General features: G+C 49.7%; 1 protein-coding gene across 4 annotated transcripts in view; it reads left to right on the top strand.

Annotated features, from left to right (window-relative positions):
• CYFIP1 (cytoplasmic FMR1 interacting protein 1) overlaps nucleotides 1–16391 on the top strand; it is a 109753-nt gene that overhangs the window by 25398 nt on the left and 67964 nt on the right. For 2 of the 4 annotated variants that reach the window (XM_012460348.3, XM_064367826.1), the window contains 8 exons: nucleotides 4142–4264; nucleotides 4337–4426; nucleotides 7018–7095; nucleotides 7283–7384; nucleotides 8750–8931; nucleotides 12541–12637; nucleotides 12728–12856; nucleotides 15488–15592. In XM_012460348.3, the coding sequence (XP_012315771.3) occupies nucleotides 4148–4264; nucleotides 4337–4426; nucleotides 7018–7095; nucleotides 7283–7384; nucleotides 8750–8931; nucleotides 12541–12637; nucleotides 12728–12856; nucleotides 15488–15592 (900 nt within the window). In that variant the 5' untranslated portion in view covers nucleotides 4142–4147. Of the gene's footprint in view, nucleotides 1–3490; nucleotides 3537–4119; nucleotides 4265–4336; nucleotides 4427–7017; nucleotides 7096–7282; nucleotides 7385–8749; nucleotides 8932–12540; nucleotides 12638–12727; nucleotides 12857–15487; nucleotides 15593–16391 lie in introns of those variants that run through there. The other 2 variants (XM_012460349.3, XM_012460351.3) reach the window with 2 other exon arrangements.

The following is a 16391-nucleotide window of genomic DNA, read 5'->3' as shown; positions in this document are numbered from 1 at the left end:
ACCAGTATATTTGAAGTGAGTTTATTGTATACATGGCATAAAGTTGGGTTAGCATTTTATTTATCTATTCTGACAATCTTTTTTAATTGGTGTTTTTAGATTATCATAGTTTAATTATCAATATATTTCTATTCAGGTCTACCATTTCATTCTCTGACACTTATTATATTGCTGTCTTTATCATTGCTCTATTTCCTTTGAGGTTTTTTTAAACATAGTATTCTGTTTTAATTTATTCTGAATTATCTATATGTTATCTATTTTGCTTTTGATAGTTTTTTTTTTTTCGAGACAGAGTTTCGCTCTTGTTACCCAGGCTGGAGTGCAATGGCGCGATCTCGGCTCATTGCAACCTCCGCCTCCTGGGTTCAGGCAATTCTCCTGCCTCAGCCTCCCGAGTAGCTGGGATTACAGGCACACGCCACCATGCCCAGCTAATTTTTTGTATTTTTAGTAAAGACGGGGTTTCACCATGTTGACCAGGATGGTTTTGGTCTCTTGACCTCGTGATCCACCCGCCTCGGCCTCACAAAGTGCTGGGATTACAGGCGTGAGCCACTGCGCCCGGCCTCAAGAGCTTTTTTAAAAAGAATTTTTAATTTTTCTTTAAAGAGACAGGGTTTCACTGTGTTGCCCAGGCAGGCCTTGAACTCCCAGGCTCAAGTGATCCTCTCTCCTCAGCCGCCCAAGTAGCTGGGACTGCAGCGTGCACCAGCACGCCTGGCTGTACAGCTTTTCTTGGAGGTTGCTCTAAGGATTTCCAAGTCCATGCTTATTAACGTTTCACATTCTGCTTAGGATGGGAGAAGTCTGCTTTTCACTACTTCTAGTGGTACACAGAAATCTTAACCCATCCAGGTTTACCCTCCCCCTTTTGCATTACAGTTGTCTTGTTTATAAGATGTTGAGAAATGCTGAGTGTATGATAGAATATATTGTTTGCTAGGAAGAACGATGACAAGGAAAACCTTGCTGCTCCCCTCCCCCAAGTAGAAAACTACTTGGGACATTCTAAAGTGGCAGGACAATGTGTAAATATCACACACCAGTTACAATTCCTTAAGTGCGGGACATCTGCCCTGCCCCTGTGGCTCCCTCATGGAGAATACTTTTTAGTTTGTCTGTGATGAGCGGTAAATGGGCACCAGCTGCCTGCTTGGTGTATTTTTGTTATGAGAAAATACCAAACATCTGTTTGTTAATAATGATCACCTGTTCAGAGAGAATGACTGTGTGGGCCAGAGGCTGCTCGGGCCCTCAGCCTGCAATGCTGTCAGCCCCTGCGGCTCTCAGCTCGGAAGGCTGTTGGCCCCCTAGATAGACCCACTTTGCTGTTCTGTCTGGGTGTGTGCTTCTCAGTACCTTCAGCCACACCTGGGTGGGGGTGTCTGCGGCCGAGCTGGTTCTCCGTAACATGATTTATACAATTATATATCTAGAAGTATTTTATAATTTATATGTTATGTATTTATGTAATTTACATGTATGTACACTGGAAGGCTCATCAGATAGTGCTTTGATTTTTGCTTTTGACCACCAAGCACTTTTGAAGAGCTGTGGGGTCGTTGTCTGTCCTGCACGCTGCTGCTTACCCTGGCTACTGCCTCTGCTTCATGGTTCACGGCCCATGCCTCTTCCACCTCCCTTCCTGTCAGCCTGAACCGCGAGCCGGCTGGCGTGCTCTTTATTATCCTCCTCTGCCCACATCCTGGCTTCACCTTCCTTCCTGGAGGACACATTCCCGCCATCAGGTAGGATCCCAAGTTGGGACCTCCCCGCTTTAGGCTTAGGCACATTGTGCCCACCCTCTGGCCTGCCTGGTCCCCGGGAGAATCCACAGGCCTCTCACCATGACTCTGTGCTCTGTCGGGTGTCACTTCTCTCCTGCTGTTTTCAACATTCGTTTTCCTTTATCTTTAGTTTTCAGCAGTTTGACTGTGATGTGTCTGGGTGTAGATTTCTTTTTCTTTTCCTTTTTTTTTTTTTTGAGATGGAGTTTTACTCTTGTCACCCAGGCTGGAGTGCAGTGACGCAATCTCAGCTCACCGCAACCTCCTCCTCCCAGATTCAAGTGATTCTCCTGCCTCAGCCTCCCAAGTAGCTGGGATTACAGGCATGCACCACCACATCCGGCTAATTTTGTATTTTTAGTAGAGACAGGGTTTCTCCATGTTGGTCAGGCTGGTCTCAGACTCCTGACTTCAGGTGATCCTCCCACCTCAGCCTCCCAGAGTGCTGGGATCACAGCCGTGAGCCGCTGCCCACCGCAGCCTCCCAGAGTGCTGGGATCACAGGCGTGAGCCGCTGCCCATCTCAGCCTCCCGGAGCGCTGGGATCACAGGCGTGAGCCGCTGCGCCCGGCCTTAGGTGTGGATTTCCTTGAGTTTGTCTTGTTTGCGATCCAAACAAGAGCTTCTTGAATCTGTAGACAAAGTCTTTTTCCAAATTTAGGGAGTTTTCTGTCATTTTTTTCAGCTGTGTTTCATCACTGCGCGCTTTCTCCTTTTCCTTTTGCACTCTCATGACACAGATTAGACTTTTCTTGTCCCAAAGGTCCCCCCAATTTTTTCAGTCTTTTTTCTCTCTGGCATTCAGATTAGATAACTTACATTGCTCTATCTTCAAGTTCACTGAATCTTTCCCGAGTTGTTTTTTTTTATTAACATTTCAGTAGTGTGTGTTTTAGTTTTGAAATTTCCATTTGGTTCTTTTTTATATCTTGCTTTTGCTTGCTGTTTGCTGATTTCCATTTTTGAATTCAGTTTGAAGTGCGAATGATCATTAGAGCATTTCTTAACACAGTAGTTGCTTTAAAGTCAGATGGGTAATTGCAACACCTGTGTTATTCTGGAGTTGGAGGCTGTTGACTGTCTTTTCCCGCAGGAGCTCAGACATTGCTCGTTTTTTGTGTGCTGACGAGTCTGGACTGTAAGTGGATGGTTGGATGTTACAATATACGAGATCTGGGTCTTGTTAAAATGCTAGGAGGATGCTGATATTTTTATTTTGGAGGAGACTTGCCTTCAGTGGGCAGTAGCTCCATGTCAGTTCTGGCTTCGCAGCCCCTGCTCTGCCTCTCGGACCTGTCCCCTGTGTGCCGCTGGTTGCCATGTGGCTGTGGTCTCAGGGTGTGGGTATGGAGAGGATCAGATCCACACCCGTGCAGCTTGAGGATGGGCTCGAAGCTCATGAGCAGTTTTGTCAGCTGTCTCTTCTGAGCTTCTTCCTCTCTACAATGCCACTGCAGCTTCCTGGGTCCCTGGAGCTACCCTTCTCCACCCGCAGCCAGTGCACCGGAACTGACTACCCGTCCCTGCCGTGCACCTCCATGCCTGCGCCAGTGCTGGAGGAGGACAGACTTGGGACTCCTTCTGTTCAGTGTCTCCTCCAGGCCACCTGCTGCTCTTTCCTTCTTAGAATGCCACCCACCTGCCTCTGTTCCCATTCCAGAGCAGGGCTGCCCCTGAGTTCCCTTGAGACTGCAGCAGATTCAGCAGAAGGCAGATTGCCCCCTGTCCCTGGAGCTGGCACTGAAGGTGTGTTTAGACAATGTCTGCCTTCATTTCTTCACCTCTGCTTCAGCTGCAGCGTGGCACTTTCTGTCCGCTGCAGCCGCCCCATACTCTTTGTGATCTCAACCTGTCTGTGCAGCTAGACAGCTGGTGTCAGGCAGCAGAGCACCTGTCTTGTTTATGTCAGTCCCTAAAGAGTTTAGAGCACCACCTGGGAGGTGGCTGCATTCAGGGAGGCTCTGCTGGGCAGATGTGCCCTTGGAGAGGTGCTAGCCCTCCGGCACTGTGAGGGGTTGTCAGAGCCTCCAGAATCCTCAGCACCAGCAACTTGGGATGGGGCAGCCCCCATGGAGGGGTGGCGGGAACCGTGTCCCCCACACTGTGACCCTCCTGGAAGCCAGGAGAGCCTGTTCTCAGTGAGTGTGTGAAGAAAGCTGCACAGGGCCTCCCAGCCCACTGGTCTGCGTGCCCTGAGGGATGCGTAACTCCAAGGACTGATCATGCCATGTCATCCATCTCCAGTGCCCTCAGAAGAGCGGGAAGGGGTTGGAGGCCTGGGTACCCCACCTCGTAGCTTGTCAGGTGCCCCCTCCTCATCACAGAACAGGGGTCCTTGTGTGTCGTTCCAGCCCAGGATGGCGGCCCAGGTGACGCTGGAGGACGCTCTGTCCAACGTGGACCTCCTGGAGGAGCTGCCCCTGCCCGACCAGCAGCCCTGCATCGAGCCCCCACCATCCTCGCTGCTCTACCAGGTGGGTGCCCAGCAGCTGTGGGCATACAGCCTGCACTCCGACCCCACATGACGGTTTTTCTCTTCCTTTCAGCCAAATTTCAACACTAACTTTGAAGACAGAAATGCATTTGTCACTGGCATCGCGAGATACATTGAACAAGCCACCGTCCACTCTAGCATGGTAACACTGCTGCGTGTCTTGCATGTTTCTCTCTGGGAACAAAGCGAAGGGCGTGTGTGAAGGGGAGATGTATACTTTTTGGTATTATCCCATATGCTGTACAGTGAGGAAGAAGGGAAGAAAGTGAATGAAATGCCTTATATCTTTAAGACAGTCTTTGTTTTTCCTTTTTTTTTTTTTTTGAGACGGAGTTTCGCTCTTGTTACCCAGGCTGGAGTGCAATGGCACGATCTCGGCTCACCGCAACCTCCGCCTCCTGGGTTCAGGCAATTCTCCTGCCTCAGCCTCCTGAGTAGCTGGGATTACAGGCACGTGCCACCATGTCCAGCTAATTTTTTGTATTTTTAGTAGAGACGGGGTTTCACCATGTTGACCAGGATGGTCTTGATCTGTTGACCTCGTGATCCACCCGCCTCGGCCTCCCAAAGTGCTGGGATTACAGGCGTGAGGCACCGTGCCCAGCCCTTGTTTTTCTTAGTATAAAAACAATGCTCACTCTTTCTGAAAATTCAGTGTCTCTGGCCCAGAGAAAACCTTTGTCAATGTTTCCAGGGCGTCCTCTGTTAATACTCGTTCCCTGTCCAGATCTGCACACACACACACCAGGTGTGTGCCCATGTGGGATTTAGATTTAATGAACTGCATTATTATAGTTCTGCTTTTTTTCTTTTTTTTTTTTTTTAGACAGTCTTGCTCTGCCACCCAGGCTGGAGTGCAGTGGCGCAATCTTGGCTCACTGCAACCTCCACCTCCCGGGTTCAAGCAATTCTTGTGCCTCAGCCTCCTGAGTAGCTGGGACACTGGCGCCCACCAACACGCCCGGCTAATTTTTGTATTTTTAGTAGAGGTATGGTTTCGCCATGTTGGCCAGGCTGGTCTCAAACTCTAGACCTCAGGTGATCTGCCCACCTCAGCCTCCCAAAGTGCTGGGTTTACAGGCATGAGCCACCACATCCAGCTGGTTATGCATTTTAATAATCTCATGAACATTTTTTCTTTTTTTTTGAGACAGGGTCTCACTCAGGTTGTGCAGGCTGGAGTGCAGTGGTATGATCAGGGCTCACTACAGCCTCAACCTCCTGGGCTCAAGCAATTCTTCCACCTCAGCCTCCTGAGTAGCTGGGACTACAGGCACATGCCACCATGCCCAGCTACTTTTTAATATTTTTTTGTAGAGGCAGGGTCTCACCATGTTGCCCAGGCTGGTCTCGAACTCCTGGACTCAAGCAGTTTGCCCACCCAGCCTCCCAGAGTACTGGGATTACAGGCATGAGCCACTGCGCCTCAACAAGAATATTTTGATGTCATGAAAATGTGCTGGAGAAAGGAATCCTTAATGGCTATGTAAACCATTTTGTAAATGTGCACAATTCAACTATTTCTGCACATTTACTTAGTTTTCCCTTTATCTCTTTTTATTATGTAAAAAAAATGCTGTTGGCCGGGCGCAGTGGCTCACACCTGTAATCCCAGCACTGTAGGAGGCTCAAGTGGGCAGATCACCTGACGTCAGGAGTTCGAGACCAGCCTGGTCAACATGGTGAAACCCCATCTCTACTAAAAATACAAAATTAGCCTGACATGGTGGTAGGCACCTGTAGTCCCAGCTACTCGGGAGGCTGAGGCAGGAGAATCACTTGAACCCGCGAGGCAGAGGTTGCCGTGAGCCCAGATCTCATCACTGCACTCCAGCCTGGATGTCGAGAACAAAACTCCATCTCAAAAAAAAAAAAACGAATGGAAAGCAAAAGCAATTTTACAGGAGTGATGACAGTCCTCTTCCCATGGACACTCTGCCTAGATTTTCAGTGCTGTGGCATGCTCCTAACTTTTCTTTCTGCATACCTGGGGCTGGCAGCCCTGCCTCTAGTCCTCTCTGGGACTGGGCGGTCCTCTGAGCTGGTGAAGAGGCCACGAGGATGCTGTGTGTGCTCACACTGGGAGGGGCGTCTGCCCCGAGCCCTCTGCCTGTGTTCTCAACTGCAGGGCTCATGGCCAGCAGGTGGTTTAGGGCTGGGTGGAGGTGAGGTGTGGCACCCCTCAGAGATGCCTGCACATCACTGACGCCTCTCTCGCCTGCAGAAGCTGTGGGGTGTTTTTTTTTTTTTTTTGAGACAGAGTTTCACTCTTGTTACCCAGGCTGGAGTGCAATGGCGTGATCTCGGCTCACCGCAACCTCCGCCTCCTGGGTTCAGGCAATTCTTCTGCCTCAGCCTCCTGAGTAGCTGGGATTACAGGCACGCGCCACCATGCCCAGCTAATTTTTTGTATTAGTAGAGACGGGGTTTACACCATGTTGACCAGGATGGTCTTGATCTCTTGACCTCGTGATCCACCCGCCTCGGCCTCCCAAAGTACTGGGATTACAGGCTTGAGCCACTGCACCCAGCCGCTGTGGGGTGTTTTGAGTGGTCATTGTGGCCTCCAGCGCCATATTTCAGCGTCACTAGCTTCTCAGCAGCTGTCTCTTGGCATACAGGCTACAGTGCTCAGGATAGTTGATGGCGCTTTGTCTAGATATTAGCAGCTGGCATCTGCTTTCCATGCTAGTTCCCCTGCCTGCCTTTGATTTGCCCTGTGTTCTGTTGCAGAACGAGATGCTGGAGGAGGGCCAAGAATATGCTGTCATGCTGTACACCTGGAGGAGCTGCTCCCGGGCCATCCCGCAGGTGCCCCGCCCGCCTGTCTCTTCCCCTCTGGCCACACCCTGCCAGGCCCGCCCCCGCCCCCCACGCCTGGCCCACTCTCCTCCCGGTTCTTTCTCCACGGCAGGGCAGGATCACTAGCTGTGGCAGCCCCGCGCCGCTTCTGGCTGGACTGAAGCCTCTTATGTCATCCCTGTTTCTTTATTCCCAGGTGAAATGTAACGAGCAGCCTAACAGAGTGGAAATTTATGAGAAAACCGTGGAGGTTCTGGAGCCTGAGGTCACAAAACTGATGAATTTTATGTACTTCCAGGTAAAATGGTAAAATAATCTGGGGGTATAACACCGAGGGGCGGGCTGCTGATGCCTTCCTACCCATCGCTGCCACTGTGAATGCCCTGAACAGAGTGCCTGCAGATTAAAGCAACCGTTAACAGTTTCTGAGACAAAAGAGACCAAAGCCTTTGACAGTCTGAAGTTTCACATGCCCTTTTGGAAACAGTGCTCCTTTTGTGGTTCACTTCTCTTCTCTGAGAGTGAATTCATGTTTCCTCATGGAGCCTGCTTTCTGTCATTTTCAAGTACAAAATGCTTTGACTTTCTACGAGCTTGTACTTTTTTTTTGAGACAGTCTCACTGTTTTCCAGGCTAGAGTGCAGTGGCGTGATCTCGGCTCATTGCAACCTCCACCTCCCAGGTTCAAGTGATTCTCCTGCCTTAGCTTCCCGAGCAGCTGGGATTATAGGCAACTGCCACCTATAATCATGCCCAGTTGATTTTTATGTTTTTTTTTGTTTTTGTTTTTTTTTGAGACGGAGTTTCGCTCTTGTTACCCAGGCTGGAGTGCAATGGCGCGATCTCGGCTCACCGCAACCTCCACCTCCTGGGTTCAGGCAATTCTCCTGCCTCAGCCTCCTGAGTAGCTGGGATTACAGGCACGTGCCACCATGTCCAGCTAATTTTTTGTATTTTTAGTAGAGACGGGGTTTCACCATGTTGGCCGGGGTGATCTCGAACTCCTGACCTCTAGTGATCCACCTGCTTTGTCCTTCCAGAGTGCTGGGATTACAGGCATGAGCCACTGCTCCCGGCCAGTTTGTACTTTTAATTCATCTGGTCTTTCAGGTATTTATTTGCTGTCAGCTTCAACCTGACTGTCCATTTTTGGTGGTCTTCACCCTGTCCTTGGTTAGGCATGGAAGGAGCTTGCTGCTTTTTAAAGAAGTATTTTGGAAACATCTAGATTTTTTATGATGGTGTCCTTTAGCAAAGGGACGAGATGGAACTAACTAGGAGATAAATTTTTGTTTTACCTTGAAAGTTACCAAGAAGAAAACATCTCTCCCCTTTTCACTTCTGAAAATTAGAGCATCTGAGTTTTACAGATGTTTTACTGGAGCATTTACCTCAGTAATTGTGCTGAAATAGTCAGCATGATTTTGTTCCTTTAGTGACGTAGTTGGTACAGTGTAAAACAAGTGATGATGGTGCAGAGCAGGCCGCTGGGAGCTGCTTTCGGTAAGGGGCTGGTTGCCCACGCTGTAAACACTTGGGCCTGGAGCCCCGCTGGGCAGATCTTTACTAATGAGGAGCAGTGACTGCAGGTGCTTGAAGCTGGGACATGGGATTGGCTCCTCACTGACCTGCAGTTTTCTGCCCTCCTGCTTCCTCTGCACAGAGAAACGCCATTGAGCGCTTCTGCGGGGAGGTGAGGCGCCTGTGCCACACGGAGAGGAGGAAGGACTTTGTGTCCGAAGCCTACCTGATCACACTGGGCAAGTTCATCAACATGTTCGCGGTGCTGGATGAGCTGAAGAACATGAAGTGCAGCGTGAAGAATGACCACTCAGCGTACAAGAGGTGAGCGCTGGCCTTGCGCCACACCACGGGCCCTCCTGAGAGCACCCGGCTCAGTGGCCTGTCTTGCGCATAGCACGTTGTGTGTCCATGTGTGTGAAGTCATCACTTCCGGTGGGCAGCAGCTACTTCTCAGTGTCCGGGCTGTGTGAGCACCTGCTCTGAGGAATAAGGTGAGGGGAGTCAGCAGATAAGTGCATATGGCTTTGCAAAGCTAGAGCAGGCTCTGGGCACCCTGGCTGTCCTCACATATCACGGAGAACCTTTGCGCCCCTGGGAAGATAGACATGCACAAGATACAGGCCCAGCTCACACAGCACAGGCCTCGGGCTCAGGGAGCATCTTGGCAAGGTGGCAGGTGGCCTCTGCAGCCCACCTTGGACATCAGGGCTGCGGTCCTTGGTGCTGGTCATTCGCAGGCAGGGGTCCCCAGCACGTGAGCCACCATCCCAGTATCAAAGTATCACGTGAGCCACCATCCCAGTATCAAGTGCTGTCTTGAGGTCACACTGCACTTCCAGGTCCTCCATGCAGCTCCCCTCCCTGGCGGTTTTCTTTTTGGTTGTAGAGAGCTTCTAGAGATGCTGAAGAGACAAGCAGAAGAGTTGGGCACGGCCCGGTGTGTGCTTCTGGAGCACTGCGGGGTGGTGGGTGGCAGACAGGCCATCAGGGCACACAGCATGCTGCCTCCCGATGCGTTCATTCTGCTTACCCTGTGCTCTGTGCTGCTGAAGACATGTTTTGCTAGAATGAGATGCTGACTTCTATTTCTTCTACTAAGTAAGGCATCTCAGCTCTAAAATTAAATTTGAAGAGACCTTACTTTGCATCTCAATATGCTCTAGTTATGTTGCATTTTAAATCATACAACTGTTGCTATGTCTTTATTAAAAAAAAACCCACTTGGGATAAAATGAGGCAGCAGTAGGAGTCGAGCTAGGTCAGGCAGAATTTTAAGCCTCATTCATGTGAAATAAGGCAGTGGTCCATTTATCACCTAAAATCACCAGCTCTGCACAGAAGCCTAGATCTTCAGAACTAGAGAAAGGCCTCTGGAGTTGACCTGTGAGCCCCTCTCGGGTTGGAAGTCTGAAGGGTCCCTGTTTGATAACAGCATCTGTGGGATCCTGACCTCAGGACTCAATGGTTGGCGTGGGCTCATGGTCCCAGCCGCACAACCCAGTCCTGGGTGATTTTCAGCAGCCTTCTCAGCCACTGTTTTGGCTTTTCAGGTAAATAGGGGAGGTGGCCAGCATCAGTGGTTTTCAATATTTAAAAGTACTTAAAAGTTGTGGATTTTTTTCCTTTTAGCAGCAGCGCCTTTATTCTAAAGTCTAGTCTGTAAAGCAGTTTACAGATGGGACTGCTTTGTGCAAGGCGGTGGGGAGGATTCCTCTCCAGCAGCCCCCTTCCCCAGTGTCTTCACCACCTCCAGGTTCCGCTGAGCACCAAACAGTGGGCCTGGGGCAGCTCCATAGCTCTTACAGCTGCCTCTTCCTCTGACCTCTGTCTGGGACCCCTGTTGGTTCACCTTCCCAGACCATCACTCCCAAGACCCCCGCCACACACACTCACACATGCACCTGCTGGTAGCTGCTAGTATGACCTCTTCTAAGTGTCATTGCCAAGACAACTCATAGGGTTATGATGAGGCTTGAGGAAAAAAGAAAATAGTATCCTTGACCCCCTCCATAGTCTCCCCACCCGCTGCCTCAGCAAGTACTCAAATCAATAAAGCAAACATGTCCAGGTGCAATGGCTCACACCTGTAATCCCAGCACCCTGAGAGGCTGAGGCAGAAGGATCATTTGAGCCCAGGAGTTTGAGACCAGCCTGGGTAACATAGAAAGACCCCATCTGTAAAAAAAAAAACAAACAAAAGCCAAAAAAAACTTGCCAGGCATGGTGGTATGCACCTGTGGTCCCAGCTACTCAGGAGGCTGAGATTAGAGAATCACTTGAGACCAGGAGGTCGAGGCTACAGTGAGCTGTGATTGTACCACTGTACTCCAGCCTGGATGACAGAGTGAGACTCTATGTCTATTTAAAAAATAAATAAAATAAAAGGAAACTTTTCTTTTTTTTTTTTTGAGACAGCATCTCACTAGCCCAGGCTGGAGTGCAGTGGCATGATCTCGGCTCACTGGTCTCCACCTCTCCTGGATTCAAGCAATTCTCCTTCCTCAGTCTCCCGAGTAGCTGGGGTTTAAATGGGTGAACCACCACACCCAACTAATTTTTATATTTTTAGTAGAGATGGGGTTTCACCATGTCGGCCAGGTCTTAAACTCCTGACCTCAAAGTGATCTGCCTGCCTTGACCTCCCAAAATGCTGGGATTACCGGTGTAAGCGACCATGCTTGGACTAGGAAACATGTTTTAAAAGGCAAGGAATGTTATTGTATCAGTTAATACTAGGTTTAACTGTATGTAACGGTTTAAAGCCCGGTGAAGTAACAGTGGCTTTAAAAAGATGGCAGTTTTTTTCTGTCTCCTGAAAAGTCCTGAGTTAGGTGGTCTGCAGCTGATTGTGGGCTCCTGTTGTCCTGCTGTTCTGCTTCATGTGTTGCCTCGTGGTCCTAGATGGTTGCTTAGGCTCTAGCTGTCTTTTCTGCATTCCAGTCAGCAGGAAGAAAGGGGAAAGTTGGGCTCCACGCTCCTTTATGAGTAGACTTTTGAGTGCTTGTCAGTGCCTTGCGTTGTATCTCATGGCCCAGTCCTTGGTCACATGGCCATAGCTAGCTGCAGGGTAGGCGAGGCACACGGAATGTGTGGGGCTCCCTGGAATGTGTTTTTCTTCCATGGAAATGTGGGGCTCGTTCCTAAAGAGGAAGGGCAAGAAATGAAGGTTGGGATAAGTTATCAGTCTTTGCCGTGGAAACTTTTAAAACAACCTGCAAGGCTCTGGGTTGCATACACCTATCCGTATGTTGGCCATTTCCACTGAACCTTCCTGGGGGCCAGCCCTAGATGATCAGAATCTTCACACCCCACCTTCGCGCTGCTCTGCCAGACCTCACAGCTCAGCATGGCCTTGCGGTTTTGTATTGTTGGGCCTCATTGTAGTACGGGTCCTTTTGTGCACACCAAATTGTGTAGCTACAAATTAGTGGCAAAAGCCAGGGCTCTGTCTCAGGACTTTGGGCACCAGTGGTCTCTGAGGTGGCCTGGGGAGGTGTGGTCCAGAGGGTTCCCAGCAGAGAACCTCATCAGTGCCAGCTGTCTTCATGGCAGGGCTTGTGGGAGTCACGGAGGTGGCAGTGACCCTTCTCAGACTCGGAGTCGAGGAGCCCTGTGCCCCTAGATGAGGTGGGCGTCTTCCAGTGTAGGGCAGAGGCCAGTGTATAGGGGCCCTGCAGGAAGCCCGTCAGCTGTGACCATCAGGGTGGAGAGCTGTCCCAGGCTGTGCAAGACACGTCTAAGTTGGCAGAAGACTGACCTGGAGTACACGGCCAGAGATGCCTGAAAGGGCTGAAATCATAGCTGGCCTCAGATCAATCCACATTTCTGCAGATGACTGTAGAGTAAAGGGATCCCGTTCCAATCAGGCATTTTTTCTTTTTTATGGGGCATGTTGGTGCATTTTGGGATGAACTCTTTTTGTTTTCAAAGGGCTGCTCAATTTCTACGTAAAATGGCAGATCCGCAGTCCATCCAGGAATCGCAGAATCTGTCCATGTTCCTGGCCAATCACAACAAGATCACACAGGTAAGGCTGGTGTTTGCACACTCAGGTTGATGGGCTCAGCTGCCGGCCGGGCACCAGGCCCGTGCATGAGTCTCTTGCTCTGTGTTTCAGTCTCTGCAGCAGCAGCTCGAAGTGATTTCTGGCTATGAAGAGCTCCTGGCAGACATCGTGAATCTGTGTGTGGATTACTATGAGAACAGGATGTATTTGACGCCCAGTGAGAAACACATGCTTCTCAAAGTACGTGTGTGGGGATGCCAGCCTGTGGCACTGCCGAGGGACAGCCTTGCTCTTGTCAGTAGGCTGTGCTTGCTTCCTCTAGAGTCCTTTTGCCAGCTTTATCTCATTCACATGCTGTCGTGTGCGTGAACAGTGCCCTGCCCTTGCACACACCTGCACGACAGACTCTCAGCACAGCCACGAGTGTGTCACATGCTGACCCTGGGAGAAGGTGCCAGCCAGGAGGTCTGGGTCAACTGCTCTTTTGTTTTATTTTTGAGGCAGGGTCTTGCTCTTGACCAGGCTGGAGTGCAGTGGCACGATCACAGCTCACTGTAGCCTCAACCTCCTGGGCTCAAGCAATCCTCCCACCTCAGCCTCCCAAGTAGCTGGGACTACAGGTGCATGCCACCATGCCTGGCTAATTTTTAAATTTTTTTTTTTTTTTTTGAGACGGAGTTTCACTCTTGTTACCCAGGTTGGAGTGCAATGGCACGATCTCAGCTCACCGCAACCTCCGCCTCCTTGGTTCAGGCAATTCTCCTGCCCAGCCTCCCGAGTAGCTGGGAATTTTTAAATTTTTTGTAGAGAGAGAATCTTGCCATGCTGCACAGGCTTTTCTCAAACTCCTGGGCTCAAGCAACCCTCCTGCTTTAGCCTCCCAAAGCTCTGTGATTACAAGCTTGAGCCACTGCACTCAGCCTTTTTTTTTTTTTATTTGAGACAGGGTCTTGCTCTGTCACCCAGCCTGGAGTGCAGTGGTGTAGAAGACCCAGCCCAGTGTATCCTCAACCTCCTTGGCTCAAGTAATCTTTCCGCCTCAGGCTCCTGAGTAACTGGGACCACAGGCATTGGCACCAATGCCAAGCTAAGTTTTTGAATTTTTGTAGAGATGAGGTCTTACTTTGCTGCCTGGGCTGGTCTTGAACTCCTGGGCTCAAGCAATCCTCTTGCCTTGTCCCCTGCAAAGTGCTGAGATTACAGGTGTAAGCTACCACGCCCAGCCTTTAAGCTGCTTTGTGACAGAAGTTATCCAAGATTCTACTTGTCAAGGATGTGATTCCTAGGATTTCGATACCTGTGTCATCCATCATAATTAAAGTAGCCTTTCGTTGGTTCACCATATTCTTTATTATTATTCATATAATCTGTGTTTTCATCTGTGTTTCTCTTTATTTGTTTATTTTTGAGACAGAGTCTCGCTCTATTGCCCAGGCTGGAGTGCAGTTGCACAATCTCAGATCACTGCAATCTCAGCTCACTGCAACCGCCGTCTCCTAGGTTCAAGTGATTGTCCTGCCTCAGCCTCCCAAGTAGCTGTGATTACAGGTGCCCATCACCACCATGCCCAGCTTTCATTTGCGTTTCTCACAGGAAAACTGGGCAGCAGTTCCCTTTGCTCTATTCTTTACCTCTGCAGGGTGGCCTTGGGGGACCCTTTGCTGGATGTCTTGGCAGTCCAGCCCCCCAGACTCTTCCTGAGCAGGAGAGCACTGGCAGGAACTCAGGGCTGAAGGAGCACTGTCCATGGAGTGCTTTGTGACAGCAGAAACTTTGTGTTTGCACCAGCTGGTGTGAGAGCCCTGGCCACGAGCCCCTGTGGAGCACTGGAGCATGCAGTTGGCTAGTCCATGTTAAGAATTTTTAGTTTAGTGCCGGGCGCGGTGGCTCACGCCTGTAATCCCAGCACTTTGGGAGGCTGAGGCGGGTGGATCACGAGGTCAAGAGATCGAGACCATCCTGGTCAACATGGTGATACCCCGTCTCTACTAAAAATACAAAAAATTAGCTGGGCATGGTGGTGCGTGCCTGTAATCTCAGCTACTCATGAGGCAGGAGAATTGCCTGAACCCAGGAGGCGGAGGTTGCGGTGAGCCGAGATTGCGCCATTGCACTCCAGCCTGGGTAACAAGAGCGAAACTCTGTCTCAAAAAAAAAAAAAAAGAATTTTTAGTTTGTGGCCGGACACAGTGGTTCGCGCTGGTAATCCCAGCACTTTGGAGGCTGAGGCGGCTGGATCACTTGAGGTCAGGAGTTCAACACCAGCCTGACCATCATGGTGAAACCTTGTCTCTACTAAAAATACAAAAAAAAAAAAAAAAAAAATTAGCCAGGCATGATGGTGATGGGTGCCTGTATTCCCAGCTACTTGGGAAGCTGAGGCAGGAGAATCGCTTGAATTTGGGAGGCGGAGGTTGCAGTGAGCTTAGATTGCGCCACTGCACTCCAGCCTGGGTGACAGAGCGAGACTCCATCTCAAAAAAAGAAATGTAGTTTGCATACACCAAAATGTAACTGGTTACATATGGCTACACATTGGACATTACTTTTAATGGCAAAAGAACCACAATTACTTTTGCACCAAGCTAATAGCTCTAGAATAGCCCTACTGCTTGGGTTATGCTAGTAGAGGATTTGTTTTTTCAGCTTTTAGCAACTGACCTGGAAGCCCAGCCCCCACTTTGTAGCACAGTTTCAGTGAGGATAAAATGATGCATTTCGAGCACCAGACAAGCAGCCTAAAGATAGAGCTTTGTGATGTGTTTCAAATTGTGCCTTCGAAGTTGTCAGCTGTTACAGTGTAAGTCCTTATGGGTAGTTAAATTTGCAGTTCTGAGCTTTATTGCATCATTCATTTTGTGGGTTTTTCAGGTGATGGGATTTGGTCTGTACCTGATGGATGGGAGTGTCAGTAACATCTATAAGTTAGATGCCAAGAAAAGAATAAACTTATCCAAAATTGACAAATACTTCAAGGTGAGTTACATGTTTTTAGATCAGTGTTTTTATTGACTTGTGTGCAGTTTGAATTTTGGGGACGTGAGTCCTGTGTGAAAACCCTGTGTGAAACCATGATTGCATCAGGAAATGCTGAGGCTGGGTGGAGTCTGGGACACGTGCTTTCTCCTGTCTGCAGAGGCAACCTCGCTGTCTTTCCTTCTGTGCTGCACTGGCTTTGCCTGGGTGGAGCTTTATACAGAGGGAATTGTGTTGTTTGTACTCTTCTGTGTCTAGCTTCTTCTTTTTTTTTTTTTTTTTGAGATGGAGTCTTGCTCTATCGCCAGGCTGGAGTGCAATGGCGCAATCTCAGCTCACTGCAACCTCCGCCTCCTGGATTCAAGCAATTCTTCCGCCTCAGCCTCCCGAGTAGCTGGGACCACAGGCATGTGCCACCATGCCTGGCTATTTTTTGTATTTTTAGTGGAGACGGGGTTTCACCATGTTGGCCAGGATGGTCTTGATCTCTTGACCTCGTGATCCGCCCGCCTTGGCCTCCCAAAATGCTGGGATTACAGGTGTGAGCCACCACACCCGGCCTCTGTGTCTAGCTTCTGTCACCAGCCTTTTGTTTGTGAGGTGCATCCTGGAGGGAGCCTGTAGCTCCAATTCATAACTTTCCATCGTGGTGTAGCTTTCCGTCTTACGATTACACTGTAACTTCTCTGTTCCAGTGTTGACTGTCCTCTGTGGGGTGCATACCCAGGAGAGGGACCGGGGACCACAGGGCATGTCTGTTTTCAGGGTTAGTGGTTACCTACGGCCTGACAACTTTCCA

This window comes from Aotus nancymaae, unplaced genomic scaffold, assembly GCF_030222135.1.
Source record: "Aotus nancymaae isolate 86718 unplaced genomic scaffold, 86718_ANA_hifiasm-v0.15.2.pri h1tg000075l, whole genome shotgun sequence".
NCBI lineage: Eukaryota > Metazoa > Chordata > Mammalia > Primates > Aotidae > Aotus > Aotus nancymaae.
The sequence above is the reverse complement of the archived record's forward strand: the minus strand, read 5'-3'. Positions and strand labels throughout refer to the sequence as shown.